The sequence below is a fragment of the Triturus cristatus genome, chromosome 3_2 (genome assembly GCF_964204655.1).
Source record: "Triturus cristatus chromosome 3_2, aTriCri1.1, whole genome shotgun sequence".
Lineage (NCBI taxonomy): Eukaryota > Metazoa > Chordata > Amphibia > Caudata > Salamandridae > Triturus > Triturus cristatus.
Window position 1 is genome coordinate 149595128 of NC_140584.1, and position 24250 is coordinate 149619377.

The following is a 24250-nucleotide window of genomic DNA, read 5'->3' on the forward strand; positions in this document are numbered from 1 at the left end:
TAAACATTAGGAAAATCACCCTTAGCTGGTATTTTTTAACCCCCCCACATTACGTGCTTCAAACAGCATAAGAAGAAAGTACTTTAAAACGTGCTCTAGAGATGCCTTCATGATCCCTGACTGATAAATGTAGCAAAATGGGTTCTGGCCATTCAACCCACCTTAATTTTTCACTTTTGGATCACCCAGTTTTAGACTTTTTTTTTTTTGGCTGTGGGCGAGTCTCACTACTGATGTCGCACTCATGATAACAGCATGGTATATGGACTTCACATGTTTACAGCCAATGTCTGCCTTTTAAGATAAGGTCATTGCAATGCAGAGTGTGAAGGGCACTTGGCTGGTTACATATGAACAAGTGTGCACATGTTTATGCACATATATGGGGCTGCATGTTGAGACTACAGTAGTGCGTAGCCCAGTAACTGTGCACATGTAGCCTGGCACAGAGGGGACTCTGCAAGATTAGATGTTGGCCTGTTGTAGGTCTTATAAGTAAATACAGTATTGTTTCTCTTTTTTTATCTGCACTGTCAATGTGTTATACACATTGTGGAAAATCTGCCTTAGTGTACAGTTTTGCTTCATTTAGGTCTACAAAGTTCAGTACGGTGGCAAACTGGGCTGAAACATGTACGCCAATTTTGAATATGCAAGTCGCAAGCTCTAAAGATACACCTTGTGTGTCATCCAGAAATGTCATATTTCTCTGGCACAGCTCAGGATCAGAATCCAAGCTTTTGTCACCCTTCTCTCTCGAATTAATTACTCTGATCTCCAGCAGAGGGAACATAGCACCGCACCCCCCCCCAAACAAAAGGAGTAATTAACATTGCTTTATTCTGCTCCTGTGGAGGAAGGGGTGAGGAAGAAAAGTCTGCATCCAGTAATTAGCTGTCACACTGTACCACGGTTGGGGCAGCCCGATCTCACTGAACAAAGGAGGAAGACCAGACCTCCAGAGCCACCAAAGAGGGTGCTCCACTTTGGAGTTTTGGTGGGAAAGTCCCTGGCGGTGATGTAAGCTATCAGCAGAGCTGAGGCCCTCACAGTTGATGTGAATAGGGACTACTTGACAGTGTCATCTTGAATTGCCCAGCATGCTGTGCAGAAGGGATGTGATAGGTGGAGAGATGATGTGGCAACCATGGAGTGGCAGGGGGCCTGGAATCTGGACCTTTCCACATCCACTTAAAAGCTCTTCACAAGGGAGAGACAGAGAGTTAGACACTGGGATTGGGTGAATGCAACACCATGGACAACTGGAAGGACAAGCACCCTGATGCTCTAATGAACGAAGGACTCTGACTACAGTTGACCCCAGGACAAATGGGTCCCTCTAGAACCAGTGAGGCTGGTTCTCTCATACCCCTTAAGAACCAGTTGGGGGAAGATCTGGACTTCTGCACCCCAGCATGGAGAGGGGAGCACCGGAGACCAAGAAAAGGAGAAAGGTTAGCATAAGGAGCCAGTGGAACCAGATCCCTTGAAAGTGTGTCACCTTATAAGCTGGGAGGCCTGCTAGAAAAGCTCCCGGTGACTAGGCCTCACCACCAGGAGCAAAATAAGCCAAACATTGTGCAAGTCATCGCAATGGGGCCTGAGATATCAAAGAGGACGGACCCCAGATCGAGAAATGGCGCGCATGGTGCTCCACCACAGGTTTTCGGGATACCCTCTGCGTGGGTAAGTGTTGTGCAGATTCATTCATTTTTAATGACCTTGAGAGGGGGCATGGATGGGGCGCCTTACCCAGAGCAATGTGAGGCCCATCCTCTGGGCCAGTTTAAACAAATATGGAGCCTCGTACTCTACCCTGGGCCCCTGTCAAGAAAGAAAAAGGGTGTTAAAAGAAGAGAGCCCATCCCATGGGCCCCTGACAAGGAAGTACCCAGGGGGAGTATTGTTGCGCTCCCCACAATGGCAGTGGGTTTGCCCCCGCTCCCTGTGCCCGTGTCTAGGAGTGCTGCAGACACCAGAAAGCACACCCTGTCTGCATGGAGCAGGTAGGGAGAATGTTGCTGGCTCCTGTTCCAAGAGTTAAAGAAGCCGGTCGGGCGGGGAGCTGACTAAGCAGCAAGGGGTGGCCTTCCCCTGCTACCACAAAGAATAGATCATTCCAGGGTGCCCAGGTGGGACCAGGTACCCCCCATAAAAGAAAAACAAGCATTTGCAATGCAATTGGTCTCGCCCTTGGGGCCTCATAAGTATTTAACCATGCAACACATTGTCTGCAGCTGGGGGCCAGTGGTGGTTCTACTGTGATGTAAGTAAGTAAGAAATGCAAATAAAAATGTTATTCCAAGAGCAACATAAAAGAAACTTATGCACTCTGTAGCCTGGTTTCTTTATCAGAATTAATTTTGTAAGCTATATTTAAACTATTATTTTTATAAGTTATTAAAAAGAATGATATTGCTGCAGAGGGTACGCTCTGATAATAGTTGCAGCTCAGACTTGAAATGTGTTCTCGTTATCTGGAGTGAGTACTACTAATAACATGGGGTCTGACAGAATGGCATGTGGTCTTGCTTACAGATAGACCAAAAACCCACTGACCTATGCCCAGCAACTTGTGCAGTGAGGACGTGGCATAATATCCACAGCTGCCAACTTAGGCACTGTCCAACTGGGTTTGAGTCTAGGGGTTTGTTCTCCCCATGCCTAGTTAAAAAAATGAAATATATGATGATAAGAAAATAAAACAATGGTGAAATGGATGACAAATGTAGAATGTGGCACAGTACCTGACATGGGAGCTGTTGGTGAGCTGCGCAGAGCTCGTGGGGTGTGACTCCTGAAATGTAGGGGGGTTAGTTGTGGCAGCGTCGGCGGCCTCGCACATGGTACAACATTGAAAGTAGAAAAGATATTAGTTTTGCTGTTGTGCGGCGCACGGATGTCATGCATAATTGTTTTTAAAAAGGCGCGCACGTCGATCATATGTGTGAAGAGCTGTTCAGAAAATAAAATGAGCATTGTGTGAGGGGAGGCATGGGGAGATCAAGGGACTGCAAAGGGCCTATGAGCAGTGTTGTGGGAGGAGTGACAAGGAGGCACGAGGCGATTAATGGACGGCAAGCGGACTGAAGTGCACAAGTAAACAGAACACCTAATACGCAGAGGCAGACCAACCAAACAATAAAAGAGTGTTCCCAAAGTATAACTTACATGAAGAGTAAAAACACATGTAACAGGGGCATTCCTGATGGGAGGATACAAAATTCCAAAAAGAGGGACTACTAAGTGTATTCACCAATAAAAAGCTAGCATTTCTAAAATACAATAAGAGGAACCAATGAAAAAGATGGGCATTTTTAGAAGCCCATATCCTAGATACAGCATGTCTCTTTGAGACAGTGCATACAGTGCATGCGCTGCCTAGGCAAGACCTAAAAAGTAAAAGTAAAAGAAGAAGCGGGCCAGGATAACTGTGAAACCAATGGAAAGCCGCGTCCGGAGCCACAAATAAATATGCGATCTCCTAGGAGGGAGCGCCTCATAATGCCCTGCGAGCTGGCATTGGCTCAAATTTCTGTTGCATTTAGTGGCCCCAGGATGGCAGGGGCACCACCAATGGTTTCAAAGAGAGTTGAGGGGAACTACAAGAATCATTGCAACCCCCCCCCCCATGTTTCAAAAGTGACCCTAAGTTTCCTGGATGATGGAAAGGATGACCCTCCCGGCTTGTCAGCCGAAGTTTAATCAATGACAAGGCTGGCACTTTATTTCTGCCACCTGGCTGACCTCTAATGGTCAGTCCTAGGGCTACATGTTTTGTGGCCTAAAGGGAACAAAGAAAGATACTGACACATGCAATGTTGTTTCATAATGTATTATTTCAAAGATATATTGCTGAGAGCAGGGCTTTAAGTGGGATAAAAAAAAGTGTGGGGTGGGGCCGTAAAAGGGAGTGCCCGATATAGTTAAAGGCTTGGCTTAAATTAAAATCCCCATAGACTGCAACCCTAGCCACACTTTTGCATAGAATCGCACTGCCTTTAGACATAACTCATTCGTGGGCGTTATCAACACTTCGATGTCACTTAGATCACAGTATGCACTACACACAAGCAATTCACTGCAAGAAAAAAATACAGAAAGCCATCCTGGAAAAAGATAACACTCACAGGGATGCAAAATTAAGTAAAGCATGTGAAAAATAGACAAGAAGGATTACCTTAATTTTTGTTATATTTATTGTTTGGAAATCGATGTGTTATTGACTGTAAAATTAAGAACATGACTGTAGGACACGAAAAGGACCTCTTTCAATGTCTGTTTACAATTACTGCTTGCTCTGAGACCTGGCGGGACTCAGCTCCCTTAATGCCCTCCCTGGCTGACACTAATGTTTCATAAAAGTGCAACGCTTTATTGATTATAAGGATTGTGGATGAAATACTTATTGATGTATGTGAGGGAAAGATGGTTTAGTCAACATGTGATTGTGGTCTTCAAATTTGGTAACCTTGATAAAGCCTGTAGGCCTGCTTTACTTAGAACGACATGCTCCTTCCTACCTGATAATGTGCTCTATGGTGTGGGGCGACCTGACTCTAAAGGGTCAAATGTAATGCCATACAAGGTATTTCCACCAGCCTTATATATATTTGTAAATTACTGCGTAATATTTAGTAGTGTGTAATCAATGTACTCCCTTTTCTAAAGAACAACCACAGCCTGGACTATCGTTTATTGACTACTAATATTACATGCCAGTAAAAGGTGATTACTAGTCCACACACCCTCCACTGAGTAGGCCTTGCACTGCTCTACTTCCTTACCCTAATAGAGTCAAGTGCTACAACGGGGTGCCTGGTTCCCAGTGATAAGGTATTGTGAACCTTTTATCGGTGCTGGCCCCACATCCTGCACAAGTATTAGCCAGGTTTCTTTTAAGTAAAGAAAAAGAAAAAGAAAAAGAGAAAATCCATAAATGTAAATGTTTTCGCCAGTGTAAAACTAGCTTTTCTGAACTGGAAAATTGGTTGGCACTCGTAAAAGAACATTTGGGTCTAATAAGCAAACCTTAGACTCTCAAATAGCACTGTAAATTGGGCACCCATACACAAACAGTTCTGAAATAGTGCAGTCGGAGGTTCAGTCGACTAGTTTCTGCAATGCAAAAAAAAAGACCAGTCATTTGAGTTTTTCATGTTACTGTTTGTTGTTTCAGTTGGACTTTTAAACGGTTCAGAGAACATAAATATCATATGGCTCGCATATTCCATTTTTACATTTGTCAGCATTTTGCATTTCCAAACCTCATGTTTCTCATCGCAACAAGTTAAGCCGCTGTACCTCACTCGGACATGGGGGTGGCAGCCTATTCCCGGAGAGCAAAACAAGTCCCACGTCCAAACACCAGCAAATAAAATTCTTGCACTCGCCACCACCCCTGCGATGTCTTATGCCAGAGGTTTTCGACTGACTCAATCCGAGAGAGTCGAGTTTATCAGCAACTGCTTCTTGGCAGGACATTCACATTGCACAAGAGTTTCTTCTATAACTGACGACGCCAGAGTTTGCACTCGATTTAGTAACAACAGTTTGACGCTGCCATGGAGTCTGAAAATGTGGCGCAGCAGAGGTTTCTCACGGATTTTGATTCAAGCGACTATTTGAAAATGTATTATGGGGCGGAAGGTGGATCTCTTTTAGACGAGCACTGGTTACCCTTTATACTGAAGAAACTTCACGAGACCTTCACCACAGGTACTGGCTTGTGTTCGAGATGTTAACTCTTTGTGGTGTTGCTCAGAGGCATTGGACCATAGTCCCTTCTGTGAAGCATTGACTGCTCAGAGATTTCAGAGAAGATTGAACTCGAGGGCCTAATTTACAAAAAAAGACTCAGGGGCTCATTTATGAGCCCCTGCGTCACTTTTGCGCCGCCGGTGTGTCACTTTTTGTGACGCACCAGTGGCATAAAACATGCGCCATGTTGCGCCATATTTACAAAGTGACGCATCTAGGTAGATGCGTCACTTTGTAAACCCCTGCGCCACATTATACCTGCGCCAGGTATAATGTATGCAAGGGGGGCGTTTTGACGCAAAAAAGGGTCGTAGAAGTGACGCAGTGAAATCTACGAGATTTCACTGCGCCACTTCTAGTGTGCAAATGCGTCAATTTCTTGCGCCTGCCTCACAGCAGGCGTAAGACTGACGCAGGCCCTTTCACATGGGGCTTGCCCCATGTGAAAGGACACATTGCTGGAGTTGCGTCACTTTTGTGACACACTCCAGCGATGCGTCACTTTTGCGCCTACAGATACGTCAGAAATACTGACGTATCTGTGACTCCTTGCGACATGATGCGTCATACTGTAAATATGACGCATCACTGGAGTCGCAGGGAGGGCGCAGTGAAAAGTGGCGCATCACTGTTTTCACGCAGTGATGCGTCACTTTTCATAAATGAGGCCCTCAGTGCGGAGCCAATTGTGATGGGCGGGCTGCATCATTTTAAAAGCACAGGAATGCCTTGTGTCAACTACAGTAGGAGGCATCCATGTGTTTTCCCGTGCATTGTTGCACAATTGGCTGCCGTGTGCCAGCGCATGCACCCTTGCCTCATATTGAAAGAGGGCCTGCGTTGTGGGGATGATTGTTTTTGTGCAGGAAGTTTGTGCAGGAAGGGACAACTTCCTGCACTAAAACAATCATTGATGGCGTTTTTCTATTTTTATGTGTGCTGCAGAACACTCCCAGTCTCCCCTAACGACACTTTGTTCTGCAGCCTACTCTGTTAGCCACATTTTCCACCTCAAGCCTTTCTGAAATCCCTCATCAGCATATCTCTCACTTTCATCCAATTACACTTAGAACGTTTACAAGCATCACTGGCTGCACTTTTCAGCGAGGCCAAGGACTGAATGTGCGTGCAGTCTGCACACCTCTTTGACCCATTGAAAGGCATTGTGAGATACTAGCACTGACATATGCACCAACTTCAGAGATCTCAATCATGCACCCTCATAAAGGATCAGCCATAACTTAAACTCACTGCCACCTGGCTGTGACTCAGTTCAAAGTATGCGCTATACAAGAGTTAAATGTTTCATTAAAGAAACTACAAAACACATCTTGAATAAAGCAAATACTCTTACAGAATAGAAGCTGTAGAAGAAACATGTGACATGTAAAAAGGAGTTACATCGTCGATATAGACAACCTCAAGGGTTTTTTCCCATCTGAGGTGAGAAATCGATCAATGATTCTGAAAGTTGAGTTAAGGACATGACAATTCGGAACAGAGAAATCCCAAAGGTAACATGCATCGGAAAACTTTCCGCATTGTAAAGGGCTATATATGTAAGTATTAGGAAGACTGTGAATACGTGCATTTGTTATGTATGGTCAATTTGTACTATGTTCTATGGAAATTCATTAAAAATAATTTGAACATGAATGCAAGGACATACATTAGCACTCGACAGGTAAACGTTTGAAAGTCAGTTTTTAATTATCTTGGGTGGAAAACCTGTCAGGGCCCAACCCACTAAAGGCCTATTGAAACCCCATGTTGTGTGACATGAGACCCTCGGAATGACACACTTTTTTATTCAAACTTTGCAAACTTTGTGAAGTTATAAGATTTCAAAAAGTGGGTTAAAAGTTCCGATCAAGTGGGTCGTGCAGTAGGAAACCCAAGCAAAATTCGTTTTTTTGCAGAGAAATTCTCACGAAAACAAATTGCTGTAAAAATTTCCGATATCACCTTTTTTAGGGGAAATAGATTTGCATGTGTTGTTGTGCAAAGTTCACAAACATTGCAACTTTGGAAAGCACAAACATTGCAAACCTCGCACACATTCAGAAGTGTAATTTATATCAGGCACTCCAGTGCGCTGGTGGATGTCAAATACAGATGTGATCCTGGAATTGATATTTTGCAACTTTTAATTGCTCTGCCGGTGGCTCCAGCTTAACTTGTGAAGTTGGTAGGTTGTGGGAACCGCTGCTTATATTTGTGGATCTTATTCTCATCATCAGACTTTGATCCAGGGAAAGATAGAGAAATGAAAGCTGAAGGAGGAGAAACATAGGAAAACAGTTACAAAGAGGGAAAGCATTGTTAAAAAGATCCTGCAAGAGTGAAACAAAGAAAATGTTTAGGATGGTGGTAGAAAGGGGCCTGAGATCGAATTTCCTTTTTACAAATGAAGCACTGTTGGTGGCCCACCTGCAACAGGTCCACCGGTGTGAAAGAGACATGTACCCTACTGTAGCCAAGTTGAGGCTTCCATCAATGATTTTTTAGCCCAGGACTGCCATGAATAGCATGGCGGCCGATGGAGGAAAAGGAAAGAAATGTCACTGGCATAGGTAGAAGAATTTTTGTTAGTGATATTTAATTTTTGCTCTGCAGAATTGGACTTGGTGGGGTGCCAACAATAGTATTTCCCCACTAGACTTTTGGGGTGAATGGTGCGAACCTATGACCTGTATTAGTTGAGGTCGCTTCAGGTGTGCAGCCAGCAGAAGTATGAGGGAGTGGGGGACAGTAGGGGTGGTCCTTTCTACTGCAGGTACCCCTACACAGTCATGAGGGAGGTTAAGCTGTAGTTTTTTCGACCTCCGCCCACCCTATGCTAGAGTGAACTGTGGGGGGTGGAGTGGGAGGGGCTATATATATATATATATATACATATATATATATTATCTACTGGCGGTCGCCAGTAGATAGTTATAGTTAGGACCGAGTTTCCATAGGAAATCTGAAAATTCTATTTTGAATAACTTTGGCGCCGGTTGACTTATCTTTGTGAAATTTTCAAAACTAATGGGGCGCTCCGCTCAGCTCCTACCCTGAAAGTTTCGGGGTGATTCGTCAAGCGGGGGCTGAGAAAAAAGGGGGGTCCCAAAACGCGTTTTCCCCATGCATTTTCCCATAGGACCTTTAGTCGAAGGTACAGCCCGAACGGCTGAACAGAATTACTTGAAATTTGGCAAAGAGGTAGTCCTAAGGTCAGGCATGTGCCTTTTGCTTAAATGGTGTAAATCCGTTCAGTAGCTCCTGAGAAAATCGAAAGTAAATTCACATATATATCTGGGCGGAGCTAACCACACATCTCATCGTGAGATCTGATTGGCTGTCAGCACTTCATCCAAGAAGTGTTGGCAGCCATCTTGGGACCAATATACATGATAGCACCTCATTAAAAAGCAGTGCAGTTATTAGAAGGTTTTAAGACTTTAGTTACATTATAAATCATTTGTTGATGGTACCATACTCATTTTAGGAATTGTGGTGTGTTCCAAGGTGATTTTACCATGTGAAAAAGCCTTCTGCTCTGATATCATGAATCATGTTTGAGAGAAAACTATTTTCTCATGCTTTTCCCACAGAGGTTTGGAAGGTGATCTATAAGCTAACTGAGAGCATATTTTCTGTAAATTCACATTATCTTTCTCAGTCATGTGAGAATGAAGTCTGACATTCTCAGTAAAACATGTACATCCAACAAGGGCAGAGACTGTCAGTTGATTCCTTTGTGTTCTACTGCAGCTTCCCAGAGTGTTCTAAAGAACAACTAGAGCACTAACAGTCCTACTTATGACAAACGTATGGCACACCTGAAGCCATCTTGGTTGGAATAAAGTGGTAATTCTTAAAACATTTAATTTAAAAAGGAACAAAATGAGGGGGTTCAGTTTGCCATAGAAAGTATGATTAGTGCTGCAGAAAGAAAGATTAGGGCACATTTTGAGTGACTTCTCAAATCCTCTTCTATTTCATTAAAACATTCTGACATGCAGACTGAAACATGCACTTTCAATACCAGCAGCAGACTTCCCTGGTGAGCAGTAGCTTTACTACATTGATCTAATAAGCAATTAGAGTGCTAACATTCTGAATTTATGGCAAATTTGTGACACATCTGAATACCTTCTTGATGGAATCAAAGTAAAAAATTGAAAGTATTTCCTACTGAGGAGACTGTAGTAAATGAGGAAATTAGGAAACATCATAACAAATAAGTCTCTCAAAATTGCCACCAGAGACAAAAGAGCCCAAATGTAGCCCAAATATCACCCAGATGTAGCCCAAGTATAGCCCAATGACAGAATGTCCCAGAGTGTTCTAACGAACAACTAGAGCGCTATCAGTCTTACTTATGACAAAAGTATGGCACACCTGAAGCCATCTTGAATGGAATAAAGTGGTAACACTTAAAACATTTAATTTACAAAGGAACACAATGAGGGGATTCATTTTGCCATAGAAATTATGATTAGTGCTGCAGAAAGAAAAATTAGGGAACATTTTGACTTCTCAAATCCTCTTCTATGTCATAAAAAAATTCTGACATGCAGACTGAAACATGCACTTTGAATACCAGCAGCAGACTTCCCTGGTGAGCAGTAGCTTTACTACAGTGATCCAATGAGCAACTAGAGTGCTAACATTCAGAATGTATGGCAAATGTGTGACACATCTGAATGCCATCTTGATGGAACCAAGTAAAAAACTGAAAGTATTTCCTACTGAGGAGACTGCAGTAAAGGAGGAAATTAGGAAACTTCATAACAAATAAATCTCCCAAGATGGCCACCAGAGACAAAAGAGCCCAAATGTAGCCCAAATATCACCCAGATGTAGCCCAAGTATAGCCCAATGACAGAATGTCCCAGAGTGTTCTAACGAACAACTAGAGCACTAACAGTCTTACTTATGACAAAAGTATGGCACACCTGAAGCCATCTTGATTGGAATAAAGTGGTAACACTTAAAACATTTAATTTACAAAGGAACAAAATGAGGGGGTTCATTTTGCCATAGAAATTATGATTAGTTCTGCAGAAAGAAAAATTAGGGCACATTTTGAGTGACTTCTCAAATCCTCTTCTATTTCATTAAAAAATTCTGATATGCAGACTGAAACATGCACTTTTAATACCAGCAGCAGACTTCCGTGGTGAGTAGTAGCTTTACTACAGTGATCTAATGAGCAACTAGAGTGCTAACATTCAGAATTTATGGCAAATGTGTGACATATCTGAATACCTTCTTGATGGAATCAAAGTAAAAAACTGAAAGCATTTCCTACTGAGGAGACTGCAGTAAGTAAATGAGGAAATTAGGAAACTTCAGGACAAATAAATCTCCCAAGATGGCCACCAGACACAAAAGAGCCTAAATGCAGCACAAATATCACCCAGATGTAGCCCACATGTAGCCCAATGACAGAAGTGTGCAAAACACTTATTTTTGTGTATTTGCAGTTTTATATAGTGCAGACTTGTCAGGTATTGGAATGCTTTACATGAGCATTGGTTACATCACACAAGATCAAATTCATTTTGGTTGTAGACATGGGGAGATTAAGTGATTTGACCACAATCACAGAATGTTGAGCTGAAGCAGAAACTCCAACCTGGTTCCCCAGTTGCAAAGTCTGCAGCTCTGGAAGTAACACCACATCCTCTCGCCAAGGTGCAACATTTAATCAGGTGGAAAACTGGATAAAAAAACATAAAGATTACAAATAATTTAAAAGTTCTTTGTCGCTATTTGAAAACTCAGAAAATATGTCCTCATTTTAGTTTTTTAGAGCACTAACCATAATTTTGATGCAAATATGACCCTCTCATATATGTAATTTCTAAAGGAAATACTCTAGGTATTACAGTTTTGATTACATCAAGATGACGTCAGGCGTTCCACACTTTTGTAATAAATATAGAATGTTAGCAATCTAGTTGTTCATTGGGATACTGTTGAGAGGCAGAGGCCAGGGGCACGGACTCTGAAAATTGAAGGCAGTTAGGAGAGTGCAGAGGCAACAATTTGACCACACTGGGCAGGCAGGAAGGGCAGTGGCAGCACAACAGACTATGGAGGGCAGTGGAAAGGGGGGCAGGGGCAACAAACCAACAATACAGGACTGGCAAGAGAGGCTGTGGCAATATAATAGACCATTGTGGGCAGAAGGAAGAGGCAGTGGTAGTACAACCATACATGCCAACAGACCCGTTTCAGCCAGGAAACGTCCAATGTTTTTAAGCTCAAATAGGCTTTATTTGATCTGTCTCCTGTCTACAATCTCCTCTTTTTCAATGTAACTCAAAGGGGAAAATCAATACCCCAGTTTTTTTTTCAAAATCTCCCTCTTACCAAGTTCAAAATGTTTGCAAGTATGGTACATTGAATCATGGTAGGCAGGAGGAATTGGGGTAGGGACATGGACTCGAATAACAGAGGACAGGAGGGACATGGAGAGGTGCACCAAACTGACCCTACAGGGCAGGCATCAGGGTTTGCAGCAGCACAATACACCACACAGCGCATGCGGGACGGGAGTGCAGCACAACAATCCATAGAAAGCAATAGGGAGGGGACAGGACCATGCACATGGACAACAGAGAACAGATGGGAAAGAGGCAATGGTAGCTAGCTGGCCATAATGGACAGACAGGAGAGAAAGCTGCAGCATAACAGACCGTAAAGGGCAGGAGGGACGGATCAGGGGCATTACAATGGAACAGACAATCCAGGAGGGAGGGAATAGGGAGTCTGCACATGGAAACAGAGGGCTGGGGGCAAGGTGGCAGGGCAGGAGCAGCAAGATGACCATGGAGGTCAGGCAGGATGGGCACTAGAAACAAGACACACCATGGAGAGCAATAATGAGACTATGATGGCATACACACAGACCATGGAGGGAAGGTGGGAGGGGGTCAGGGGCAGCTAGCTGACCACACAGGGAAGGTTGGAGGGGCCATGGCAGCACAGAAGACCATGCATGGCAAGCGGGAGGGTTAGTTGCAGCACAATGGCTATGATGGGCAAGAAGGAGGGTGCAGGGGCATGCACAAAGGACCATGGAGGATAGAAGGGAGGGTCAGGACCTTGGCACAGACAAGAGAGTTCAGGGGAAGGGGCCTCACATCAGACCGCGCGGGGCACGTAGGAGGAGCAGTTGCAGCACAACAGATCAGGGAGGGCAGAAGGGTGTGGCAGTAAAATGGACCATGGAGGACAGGAGGAAGGGGATAGGGGCATGGCATGTGGACAGGCAGGGTGGAGGTGGCAGGGACAGGTTACAGTCATCTGACAATGCAAGGCAGGTGGGAGGGGAGTGGCAGCTCAACAGAACACTCAGAGTAGATAGGAGTGGCAGGTCCATGGAACATAGTGGGCAAAAAGGATGGAGCAGGGGCATGCACAAAGACATCGGAGGGCAGGGGGAAGGAGAATAGGGGCAGCAAGCTAAGCACAGAGGCTAAGCAGGAGGTCAATGATGGGCCATAGAATTGGGCAATGAAGGGCAGGAGGAGTGGACTGGTACATCATGCTAAATGAAGGGCAGTGGCAGCACATCAGACCATGCATGGCAGGAGGGAGGAGGCTAGTCCATGGATTCAGACAACAGAGGATAGGGAGGAGGTGGATGGGGCAGCAAGCTAACTGTTTAGAGAATGTGGGTATTAGGAACTTTATTGTTTTTAAAATGTGTCTCTGTGCGAGCTACTTAAAATATGAACAAGTATGCAGCATAATCTCACTTTTATTCAGGAAGAAGAGGACGTTTGTGACTGTGACTCCGGGCTCACTTGGCAGAAACACCCCCTGACCCTCCACCCCCATCGCAAAATGTAATGCCCGTGAAAAGGGTAGGTGGACGCAGTGTTATATAGAACATAGTCCTGAGAGCACGATTGAAAATGAAAACTAGATGTAGTATATGGTATAAACAATGCACCAAATAGTGTGATATAAGATGAACCAGGCGTGAAATATAATATGCAATACATTGTGCGCAATGACAGATTCATTGGAGAGCGTGAGATAGCACAGGCACTAGCGTGTTCTATGCGATATGTGCCTTGGAGTGTAATATGCATAGGGCAGTGTTGTGTAACCTAACTAGTCTCTAAAGTTGTAATATAAAATATGTGCTGGGGAGTGTAACGTTGCATATGCACTGTGACAAAGATATGGATCCCAGATTGTAATATGTGTGGCATAGCGCTCTGCGTTATAACATACACATCGAGGAGGCCACGTTAGATGGGGCATTATAACCCGTGCAAAGGCAAGTGTGGCATGACATATTCACGGGGTGGTGTTACAGTGCACATGGGCTAGAGAGTGTCATAGCATACACACTAGCTGGTGGAATACAACACAGAGGTGTGAGGCAATCGGCGGGCACTGGTGGGTGTAACACAGCATTGGGCTCAGCCAAGAGCATGCTTTGACTCTCAAGTGAGGTTCGTCTCCTTTCCAGAGAGTAAAATAAAAAGTATTACACATTCGGCGGTGGATGTGTTTTTTATTAACCGTGAGGGGGGTTTCTTGCATACTTTGGTCGAATTTTTGTCGAATCCCATTTGAATGGCTTGGTGTGCGTGTATATTAAATGTGCCCGTCAATAGCTACCCATGTTTGTATAAATAAACAACAAGGGTGTCTACTTGGAGAGTACCCACCGGCGGGGGCACCGGGATTAGGCACGGTAGGGCGTCAGACACGTCAGAGCGTCACTAGCGTTGTAAATACATTCCATGTGGATTCATTCTATGCATAGTTGACTTATAATGAATATCACGCAAATCGTCATGGTGATAGGTACATACGGTTTGTCCAGCATGTCCTAGGTGATTCTATAAATATATATATTTTTAAAATAATAAAAAACAAAGGCCGGCCCCGGGGGATGGGGTCCCCGGAGCCATAAGTAGCCTGAGGAGGGGGGCAACGCAGCCCCCTCCTAAAGAATTTAAATAAAAAAAAGGCCATGACCCGGGTGTTGGGGTCCCCGGGGCCGATTAAGGCCTTGGGAGGGCCAAATTTATTTTTTTCAACAAAAAAAATTTAGGGTGCAGGCCCTGGGGGATGGGTTCCCCAGGGCCAGTAAATTAGAAAAAGAAGGGGGGCCACACAGCCCACCTTCTTAAAAAAAATAAAATAAATAAAAGACCGGCATCGCACTGGAGGCCACGCCCCCTCCTTGCAGCAGTCTGCAAACGCTCCCCCTGGCCAGTTGTAAGTTGGGGAATTAATTCCCCTTCAATACTGGGTCCCTGAGGGCCAACTAGCCCAACAGGTATCTCCAGTGTGCGCCAGGGAGCTGCGTTGCAGACAGGTGTTCTGAGGCCATGCCCCTTTTTACACCTCTATACAATGCAGTTCTGTGGCGCTTACTGGAGGTACCTAGTGGGCTAGTTTGACCCTAGGGACCCTTAGGATTCAAGGGGACTTAATCTCTCAATTTAGAACGGCCACAGGGCGCGTTTATACAGTGGTGAAGGGAGGGGACGGGGCTTGAGGTGACGTGTGCAAACACGCCCTGTGGCACGTTTTAAGTTGGGGAAATAATTCCCTTTCAATCCTGAGGGACCCTGGGGACCAACTAGCCCACCAGGTGCTTCCAGTAAGTGCCACTGCTCTGCGTTGCAGAGAGGTGGTGCAGGCCGTGCCCCTTTTTACACCTCTCTGCAATGGCGCTTACTGGACGCACCTAGTGGGCTATTTTGCCCCCAAGGGATCCTCAGGATTCAAGAGGACTTAATCTCCCAAGTTAAAAAACAGCCACAGGGCATGATTACACAGTGGGGAAGGAAGGGGACGGGGCCTGAGGTGACGTGTGCAAACACGCCCTATGGCGCGTTTTAAGTTGGGGAAATAATTCCCCTTCAATCCTGAGGGCCCCTGGGGGCTAACTAGCCCACCAGGTGCTTCCAGTAAGCGCCACTGAGCTGCGTTGCAGAGAGGTGGTCCAGGCCGTGCCACTTTTTACACCTCTCTGCAACGCAGCTCTGTGACGCATACTGGAGGTACCTAGTGGGCTAGTTGGACCCTAGGGACCCTCAGGATTCAAATTAACTTAATCTCCCAACTAAAAACGGCCACAGGGCGTGTTTACACAGTGGTGAAGGGAGGGGAAGGGGCCTGAGTTAACGTGTGCAAACAAGCCCTGTGGTGCGTTTTAAGTTGGGGAAATAATTCCCCTTCAATCCTGAGGGCCCCTGGGGGCTAACTAGCCCACCAGGTGCTTCCAGTAAGCGCCACTGAGCTGCGTTGCAGAGAGGTGGTCCAGGCCGTGCCACTTTTTACACCTCTCTGCAACGCAGCTCTGTGGTGCATACTGGAGGTACCTAGTGGGCTAGTTGGACCCTAGGGACCCTCAGGATTCAAATGAACTTAATCTCCCAACTAAAAACGGCCACAGGGCGTGTTTACACAGTGGTGAAGGGAGGGGACGGGGCCTAAGTTAACGTGTGCAAACAAGCCCTGTGGCGCGTTTTAAGTTGGGGAAATAATTCCCCTTCAATCCTGAGGGATCCTGGGGGTCAACTAGCTCACCAGGTGCTTCCAGTAAGCACCACTCAGCTGCGTTGCAGAGAGGTGGTCTAGACCGTGCCCCTTTTTACATCTCTCTGCAACGCAGCTCTGTGGCGCTTACTGGAGGTACCTATTGGTCTAGTTGGACCCTAGGGACCCTCAGGATTCAAGGGGACTTAATCTCCCAACTTAAAACAGCCACAGGGCGTGGTTACACAGTGGGGAAGTGAGGGGACGGGGCCTGAGGTAACGTGTGCAAACACGCCCTGTGGCGCGTTTTAAGAGGTAGTTTTAATCCCCTGCCCTATTATATACTAGGGGCTTACAGAGGAGGTCATGCTGATCACAGGGGGACCCCAACGCATAGTGTTCCCTTGTGTATGTAGGTGTTTTCACTGTATTCTGAGCGTCTTTTTACATAGCACTGGCTCTAGGACTGGTTAGTCAGACTCAGTTATCACCAGTATCCGTCTGAAAAAGTTGAGGGTACAGGATGATTTTGCAACAAGGCTTCTTTCTGCTCTTCTGTTTGTTCTTTCTGCACGTTATCCTTCTTCCTGCACTTTTTTTCGTCTTTGAGGACTTCTGTTGCTTCTTTCTGCATTTCTTTGTTTTCTTTCTGTGCGTTTTTTCTTCTTTCTTCACATGTCCTATCTCTGTAGGCATAGTTAGAAATTAGCATTTAAAAAACCTTTGAAATTCACTGAAAAAACCATAGGTTTCAGGCATGTTATAGTTAGGAATTAGCATTTAAAAAACCTTAGAAATTCACTGAAAAAATGATAGGTTTCAGGGGCGTTATAGTTAGCTGGACTTTTCACTCGTACAAAACCATTGAAATTCCCCTGTTATAGTTGGTTCAGCTAACTATAACTCGCGCGCCCACAATGCACTGCTGATGACGTCACATATTACATCACTCATGACATGGTCAGTGACATCACTCATGACATCACTGATGACATCTCAAATGACATCACTAATAACATCACTGATGACATCATCCTTGTGATAGAGTGGCAGACCTCCTCTTCCCCTAATATAACCTTTGATACACACATTCAAAAATAGAAACTACAATGTTCAAATCAATGGACATACCAATACCAGTTACAACAACCTATTCAGTAATTCTAAGATCCACATACACATCCACGCATTCACCAACAGTCCTATACAGTCACTCATACATGTACTCACTCATCATATGTACTCACACACCTATACATCCTGTTACACAATGCCACTCATCCATAGAGTTACTCACACACATAGTCACTCATGCTAATAAAGAATCAAACATCCATTTACTTGCATATACAGTTATACACACACCACCACACTTACTTCTACAGAAACTTACACATACTTAGTTTATTAAACAATCACTTATAGAAACACATACTTATTCATACAGGAACTCTTTCAATCTCTCACTCTCACATATACTCTCTTATATACACCAATAGTCACATATACTAGTTTAAAACATTTGTAGTTACTCATAAAGACACTATTGAGACAGTCTATCACTCACTGCCCACTAGAGGGCATGATTTGAATGTTTTAAAACGAGACATCACAATAAGCGCAAGAATATTGAGCTCTGCTCACAAAATGACATACATAGATCCCAATGTGGTCAAGGTTCAAAATTGTCATCGATTGATGTGGTTATTTGTTTATTTATTTGCAAACCTACTCATAAATTAAGTTTCAGCATGTTAAATGGGACTACATCTCCCAGAAGCCTGGGATTGTAAACTCCGGAACTCACAGGAAATGAAGTCATGACATTTACTGTTGTTATATTTGTTTAAATGTAATCGTTTTTTTGAATGGTAACAACCGTGACCAAGTTAACAGAAGTTAACGAAACGCGTTGGTTGGTTTGCGTTGGATTTATGGACTGAAGTGAATTGACCGAGGTAGATTCATACAAATATCTCGGCTTCCAAATCGATCGCAGACTCACTTTATAGACCCACATGTCTCAAGGTCATACGAAATCCAAACAGCTGCAGTTCGCTTTCAAAACCTTAAAAAACAAACTTGCAGGGGGCTCCACTGGGCACCTATTAAAGGTTATAGCAGCAAAATTCCTGCCCTCCATCTCATATGGCACAGAAATCTTGAATGGCAAGGACGCCATAGGCTTGAATTTGGAACAGTCAACCCTCTTTAAGGAGCTGTTCGCAATTCCCCGACACATCCCGCAAGCTCAAATTCGCCTCGAGTATGGTTTAAAAAATCAGATCCTTGACAAACAAGGCACCCTAGTCAAGTATTACTGGAGGATGCGCGATGCGGAGGAAAACACACTCGCACATTACTGTTGGGCGGAAATTGAAAAGCAAGCAAGCTTTACAAATTCAATTTTCAAAGTTCTGAAGGCTTCCCTCTCAGCTCTGAAGTTGGAGGAGGCATGGCTTACAGCCCCCACCTACTCCTGCTTCAAATTATTGGTCAATAAAGCCACAAAACGGCATTCCATATCACTAGATAAAATTGCCTTAGCAAAAAACAAACATGCCTGGGCCGTGATTCAGTCATATCAGAGGCTGCAACCCCAACCCTACTTGCAGGATCATTTCTCCGCCGAGAAAAAACATTTTCTCACTTTACTAAGGCTAGGGTCATATCCCTCAAAGGACCTGACCCCAAAATGGAAACAAGCATGGCAATCAACGGAATGTCGCCTGTGTGGAGCTTGGGATGAGTCGTTACTGCATCTACTATGCATCTGCCCTGCTCTGGCAGAAAAGCGCAAAAAGGACCTCCGGGAGTTCTTTAGGACGGAACAAATAAGAACTTGTAGAGCAGCAGTAATTCACTGTCTTACGGGCTCATCCATTCCACTGTCCTGCAGAGTCATAAATTTTCTAAAAAATGCAGCAAAAGACTTGGCCAACACAGAATCCGCCAACTAACTTACGCTGTATTAGACTAACTGGTTTTAAAATCATTCGAAATTTTTGCTCAAATGTTATTTTTTTTTACTTTTTACATCACCAATTACAATGTACATTCTTGAATGTTTTATTTATGGTGGTATTCTCCACCCTTTTAAGGTGTTTATGAAATCAAATAAAAGTATATTTCTTCTTCTGATAATAAATGGAGTATTGAACAACAAAAATACCGCTGGAGTGCGACCCTATTCTTTCTTCAAATTGGAGAAAATTGTGTTTGATATTTAGCGGTTTGGTTCTACCGCAAGGGTGACGCACCTTCAATGAGCGCCAGGATTACCGGGACCTTTGAACCGCTTTCGGATGCATATATATATATATATATATATATATATATATTCACTTAAAAAACCATAGGTTTCACACATGTTATAGTTAGCTGTACATTTCACTCGTAAAAAAACAATGAAATTCCACGTTATAGTTAGATCAGGTAACTATAACTTGCGCGCCCCCAATAAACTGCTGATGACGTCACATATTACATCACTCATGACATGGTCAGTGACATCACTCATGACATCAATGATGACATCTGAAATTACACATTGTGGATTGCGGTCGCGCAAGTTATAGTTACCTGATCTAACTATAACGTGGAATTTCATTGGTTTTTTACGAGTGAAATGTACAGCTAACTATAACATGTGTGAAACCTATGGTTTTTTAAGTGAATTTGCAAGGTTTTTTAAATGCTAATTCCTAACTATAACGTGTGTGAAACCTATGGTTTTTTCAGTGAATTTGTACGGTTTTTTAAATGCTAAGTTACTTTACGCTATTCGTGGCGTGCGCGCCAACTTAACGCAGTTCGTTCCGAGCGCGCACGGTGCGCTTCGCGCACCGTGCGCGCACAGTGAGCACACGGTGCGCTTTACGCAGTTAGTGCCGTCGATGGGCCATGTACGCACGATGCGCTTCGCGCACCGTGCGCACATGGAGGACACATTTTGCGCTTCGTTGTGAAAGGTAAGCTTTTAATTTTCCAGAGTGTTTTATATGCCATGCACAAATGGTGCTCTGCGGGCACCATTTGCACACGGGGTGGGGAGAATGTGGATACTTTTTTTTTGAAATTTTTTTTTACCGTACGCGTACGGTAAGCGTAATCGGCGATTTTTCGTAAAAAAATAAAAATGATTTTTTGGCCTTGGGGGTTCTTTGGGGACACAGTCATTAAGGCTAGGTGGTTAGGAGCTGTCTAAACAGTCCCTTTACATGTTTTTTGCCTTTGTATTTCCTCCCCCCCTCAGAGTGCGAGAGAGAAAATGGCGGCCGCCGCTTCCTGGTTTCGAACGATTCAAATGTTTACTAAGATCTAACAGCCAATCAGAATCACGCTCGCGCACGGCACCGTACGCGTACGGTAAGCTTACCGTAAGCGCACCGTAAGCTGGCTCAGATATATATATTGATTTAAATGCTATTTTCTCAGGAACTACTGAACAGATTTACACCAGACCTACAAAAGGCACTTCTTTGACCTGAGGACTACCTCTCTGCCAAATTTCAAGTAACTCTGTTCAGCCGTTCGGGCTGTAGCTGTGTCTAAAGGTCCTATGGAAAAATGCATGGGAAAAACGCGTTTTGGGACCCCCCTTTTATCTCAGCCCCAGCTTGACGAATCCCCCCGAGACTTTCAGGGTAGGAGCGGAGCGTAGCACCCCACCTATTTTGAAAATTTCGCGAGGATTCGTCGACCGGTGCCAAAGTTATTACAAATAGAATGTTGCGGATTTCCTATGGAAACAGGGTCCTAACTATAACTATCTACTGGCGACCGCCAGTAGATATATATATATATATATTACCTACTGGCAGTCGCCAGTAGGTAGTTATAGTTAGGACCTATTTTCCATAGGAAATCCGCAACATTCTTTTTGGAATAACGTTGGCGCCGATTGATGAATCTTCGTGAAATTTCCAAACTTTTGGCCAGCTCTGGTCCACTCCTATCCTGAAAATTTCATGGTGATTCGTCAAAGGGGGGTCCCACAATGCGCTTTCCCCATGCATTTTCCCATAGGACCTGTTGACGCAGCTACAGCCCGAACTGCTGAACGGAATTACACCAAATTTGGCAAAGAGGTAGTCCTCAGTTCAGACTCGTGCCTTTTGCTTAAATGGTGTAAATCCGTTCAGTAGTTCCTGAGAAAATTAGAGTTAAAGAGATAGATATATCTGGGCAGAGCCTAACCACACATCTCATCGTGAGATCTGATTGGCTGTCAGTACTTCATCCAAGAAGTGTTGGCAGCCATCTTGTGACCAATATACATGATAGCACCTCATTAAAAAGCATTGCAGTTAATAGAAGGTTTTAAGACTTTAGTTACATTATAAATCATTTTTTGATGGTACCATACTCATTTTAGGAATTGTGATGTGTTCTAAGGTGATTTTACAATGTGAAAAAGCCTTCTGCTGTGATATCATGAATCATGTTTGAGAGAAAACTATTTTCTCATTCTTTTCCCACAGAGGTTTGGAAGGTGATCTATAAGCTATACTGAAAGCATATTTTCTGTAAATTCACATTATCTTTCCCAGTCATGTGAGAATGAAGTCTGACATTCTCAGTAAAGCATGTACATCCAACAAGGGCAGAGACTGTCAGTTGATTCCTTTGTGTTCTACTGCAGCTTCCCAGAGTGTTCCAAAGAACAACTAGAGCGCTAACAGTCCAACTTATGACAAACGTATTGCACACCTGAAGCCATCTTGATTGGAATAAAGTGGTAACTCTTAAAACATTTAATTTAAAAAGGAACAAAAATGATGGGGTTCATTTTGCCATAGAAAGTATGATTAGTGCTGCAGAAAGAAAAATTAGGGCACATTTTGTGTGGCTTCTCAAATCCTCTTCTATTTCATTAAGAAATTCTGACATGCAGACTGAAACATGCACTTTCAATACCAGCAGCAGACTTCCCTGGTGAGCAGTAGCTTTACTACAGTGACATAATAAGCAACTAGAGTGCTAACATTCTGAATTTATGGCAAATGTGTGACACATCTGAATGCCTTCTTGATGGAATCAAAGTAAAAAACTGAAAGTATTTCCTAATGAGGAGACTGTAGTAAATGAGGAAATTAGGAAACTTCATAACAAATAAGTCTCCCAAAATGGCCACCAGAGACAAAAGAGCCCAAATGTAGCCCAAATATCACCCAGATGTAGCCCAAGTATAGCCCAATGACAGAATGTCCCAGAGTGTTCTAACGAATATCTAGAGCGCTAACAGTCTTACTTATGACAAACGTATGGCACACCTGAAGCCATCTTGAGTGGAATAAAGTGGTAACGCTTAAAACATTTAATTTACAAAGGAACACAATGAAGGGGTTCATTTTGCCATAGAAATTATGATTAGTGCTGCAGAAAGAAAAATTAGTGCACATTTTGTCTTCTCAAATCCTCTTCTATTTCATAAAAAAATTCTGACATGCAGACTGAAACATGCACTTTGAATACCAGCATCAGACTTCCCTGGTGAGCAGTAGCTTTACTACAGTGATCTAATGAGCAACTAGAGTGCTAACATTCAGAATATATGGCAAATGTGGGACACATCTGAATGCCTTCTTGATGGAACCAAAATAAAAAACTGAAAGTATTTCCTACTGAGGAGACTGCAGTAAATGAGGAAATTAGGAAACTTCATAACAAATAAATCTCCCAACATGGCCACCAGAGACAAAAGAGCCCAAATGTAGCCGAAATATCACCCAGATATAGCCCAAGTATAGCCCAATGACAGAATGTCCCAGAGTGTTCTTAAGAACAACTAGAGCGCTTACTGTCTTACTGATGACAAAAGTATGGCACACCTGAAGCCATCTTGATTGAAATAAACTGGTAACACTTAAAACATTTAATTTAAAAAGGAACACAATGAGGGGGTTCATTTTGTTATAGAAATTATGATTAGTTCTGAAGAAAGAAAAATTAGGGCACATTTTGAGTGACTTCTCAAACTCTCCTCTATTTCATTAAAAAATTCTGATATGCAGACTGAAACATGCCCTTTTAATACCAGCAGAAGACTTCCGTGGTGAGCAGTAGCTTTACTACAGTGATCTAATGAGCAACTAGAGTGCTAACATTCAGAATTTATGGCAAATGTGTGACATATCGGAATACCTTCTTGATGGAATCAAAGTAAAAAACTGAAAGCATTTCCTACTGAGGAGACTGCAGTAAATGAGGAAATTAGGAAACTTCATAACAAATAAATCTCCCAAGATGGCAACCAGAGACAAAAGAGCCCAAATGCAGCACAAATATCACCCACATGTAGCCCAAATGTAGCCCCATGACAGAAGTGTGAAAAACACTTATTTTTGTGTATTTGCAATTTTATATAGTGCAGATTTGTCAGGTATTGGTGTGCTTTACATGAGCATTGGCTGCATCACACAATATCAAATATATTTTGGTTGTAGACATGGGGAGATTAAGTGATTTGACCAGAATCACAGAATGTTGAGCTGGAGCAGAAACTCCAACCTGGTTACCCAGTTGCAAAGTCTGCAGCTCTGGAAGTAACACCACATCCTCTCCCCTAGGTGCAACATTTAATCAAGTGGTCAACTGGATAAAAAAACATAAAGATTACAAATAATTTAAAAGTTCTTTGTCGCTATTTGAAAACTCAGAAAATATGTCCTCATTTTAGTTTTTTAGAGCACTAACCATAATTTTGATGCAAATAAGACCCTCTCATATATGTAATTTCTAAAGGAAATACTCTTAAGTATTACAGTTTTGATTACATCAAGATGACGTCAGGCGTTCAACACTTTTGTAATAAATATAGAATGTTAGCAATCTAGTTGTTCATTGGGATACTGTTGAGAGGCAGAGGCCAGGGGCGCGGACTCTGAAAATGGAAGGCAGGTAGGAGAGTGCAGAGGCAACAATTTGACCACACTGGGCAGGCAGGAAGGGCAGTGGCAGCACAACAGACTATGGAGGG

General features: G+C 43.5%; 1 protein-coding gene across 1 annotated transcript in view; it reads left to right on the forward strand.

The window, feature by feature from the left end:
* The first annotated feature begins 5419 nt into the window (after positions 1-5419).
* LOC146856913 (indolethylamine N-methyltransferase-like) overlaps positions 5420-24250 on the forward strand; it is a 117171-nt gene continuing 98340 nt past the window's right edge. Inside the window, exon 1 of the mRNA XM_085647381.1 lies at positions 5420-5718. Coding sequence (XP_085503507.1) covers positions 5565-5718 — 154 coding nt within the window. The 5' untranslated portion in view covers positions 5420-5564. The remainder of the gene's footprint in view (positions 5719-24250) is intronic.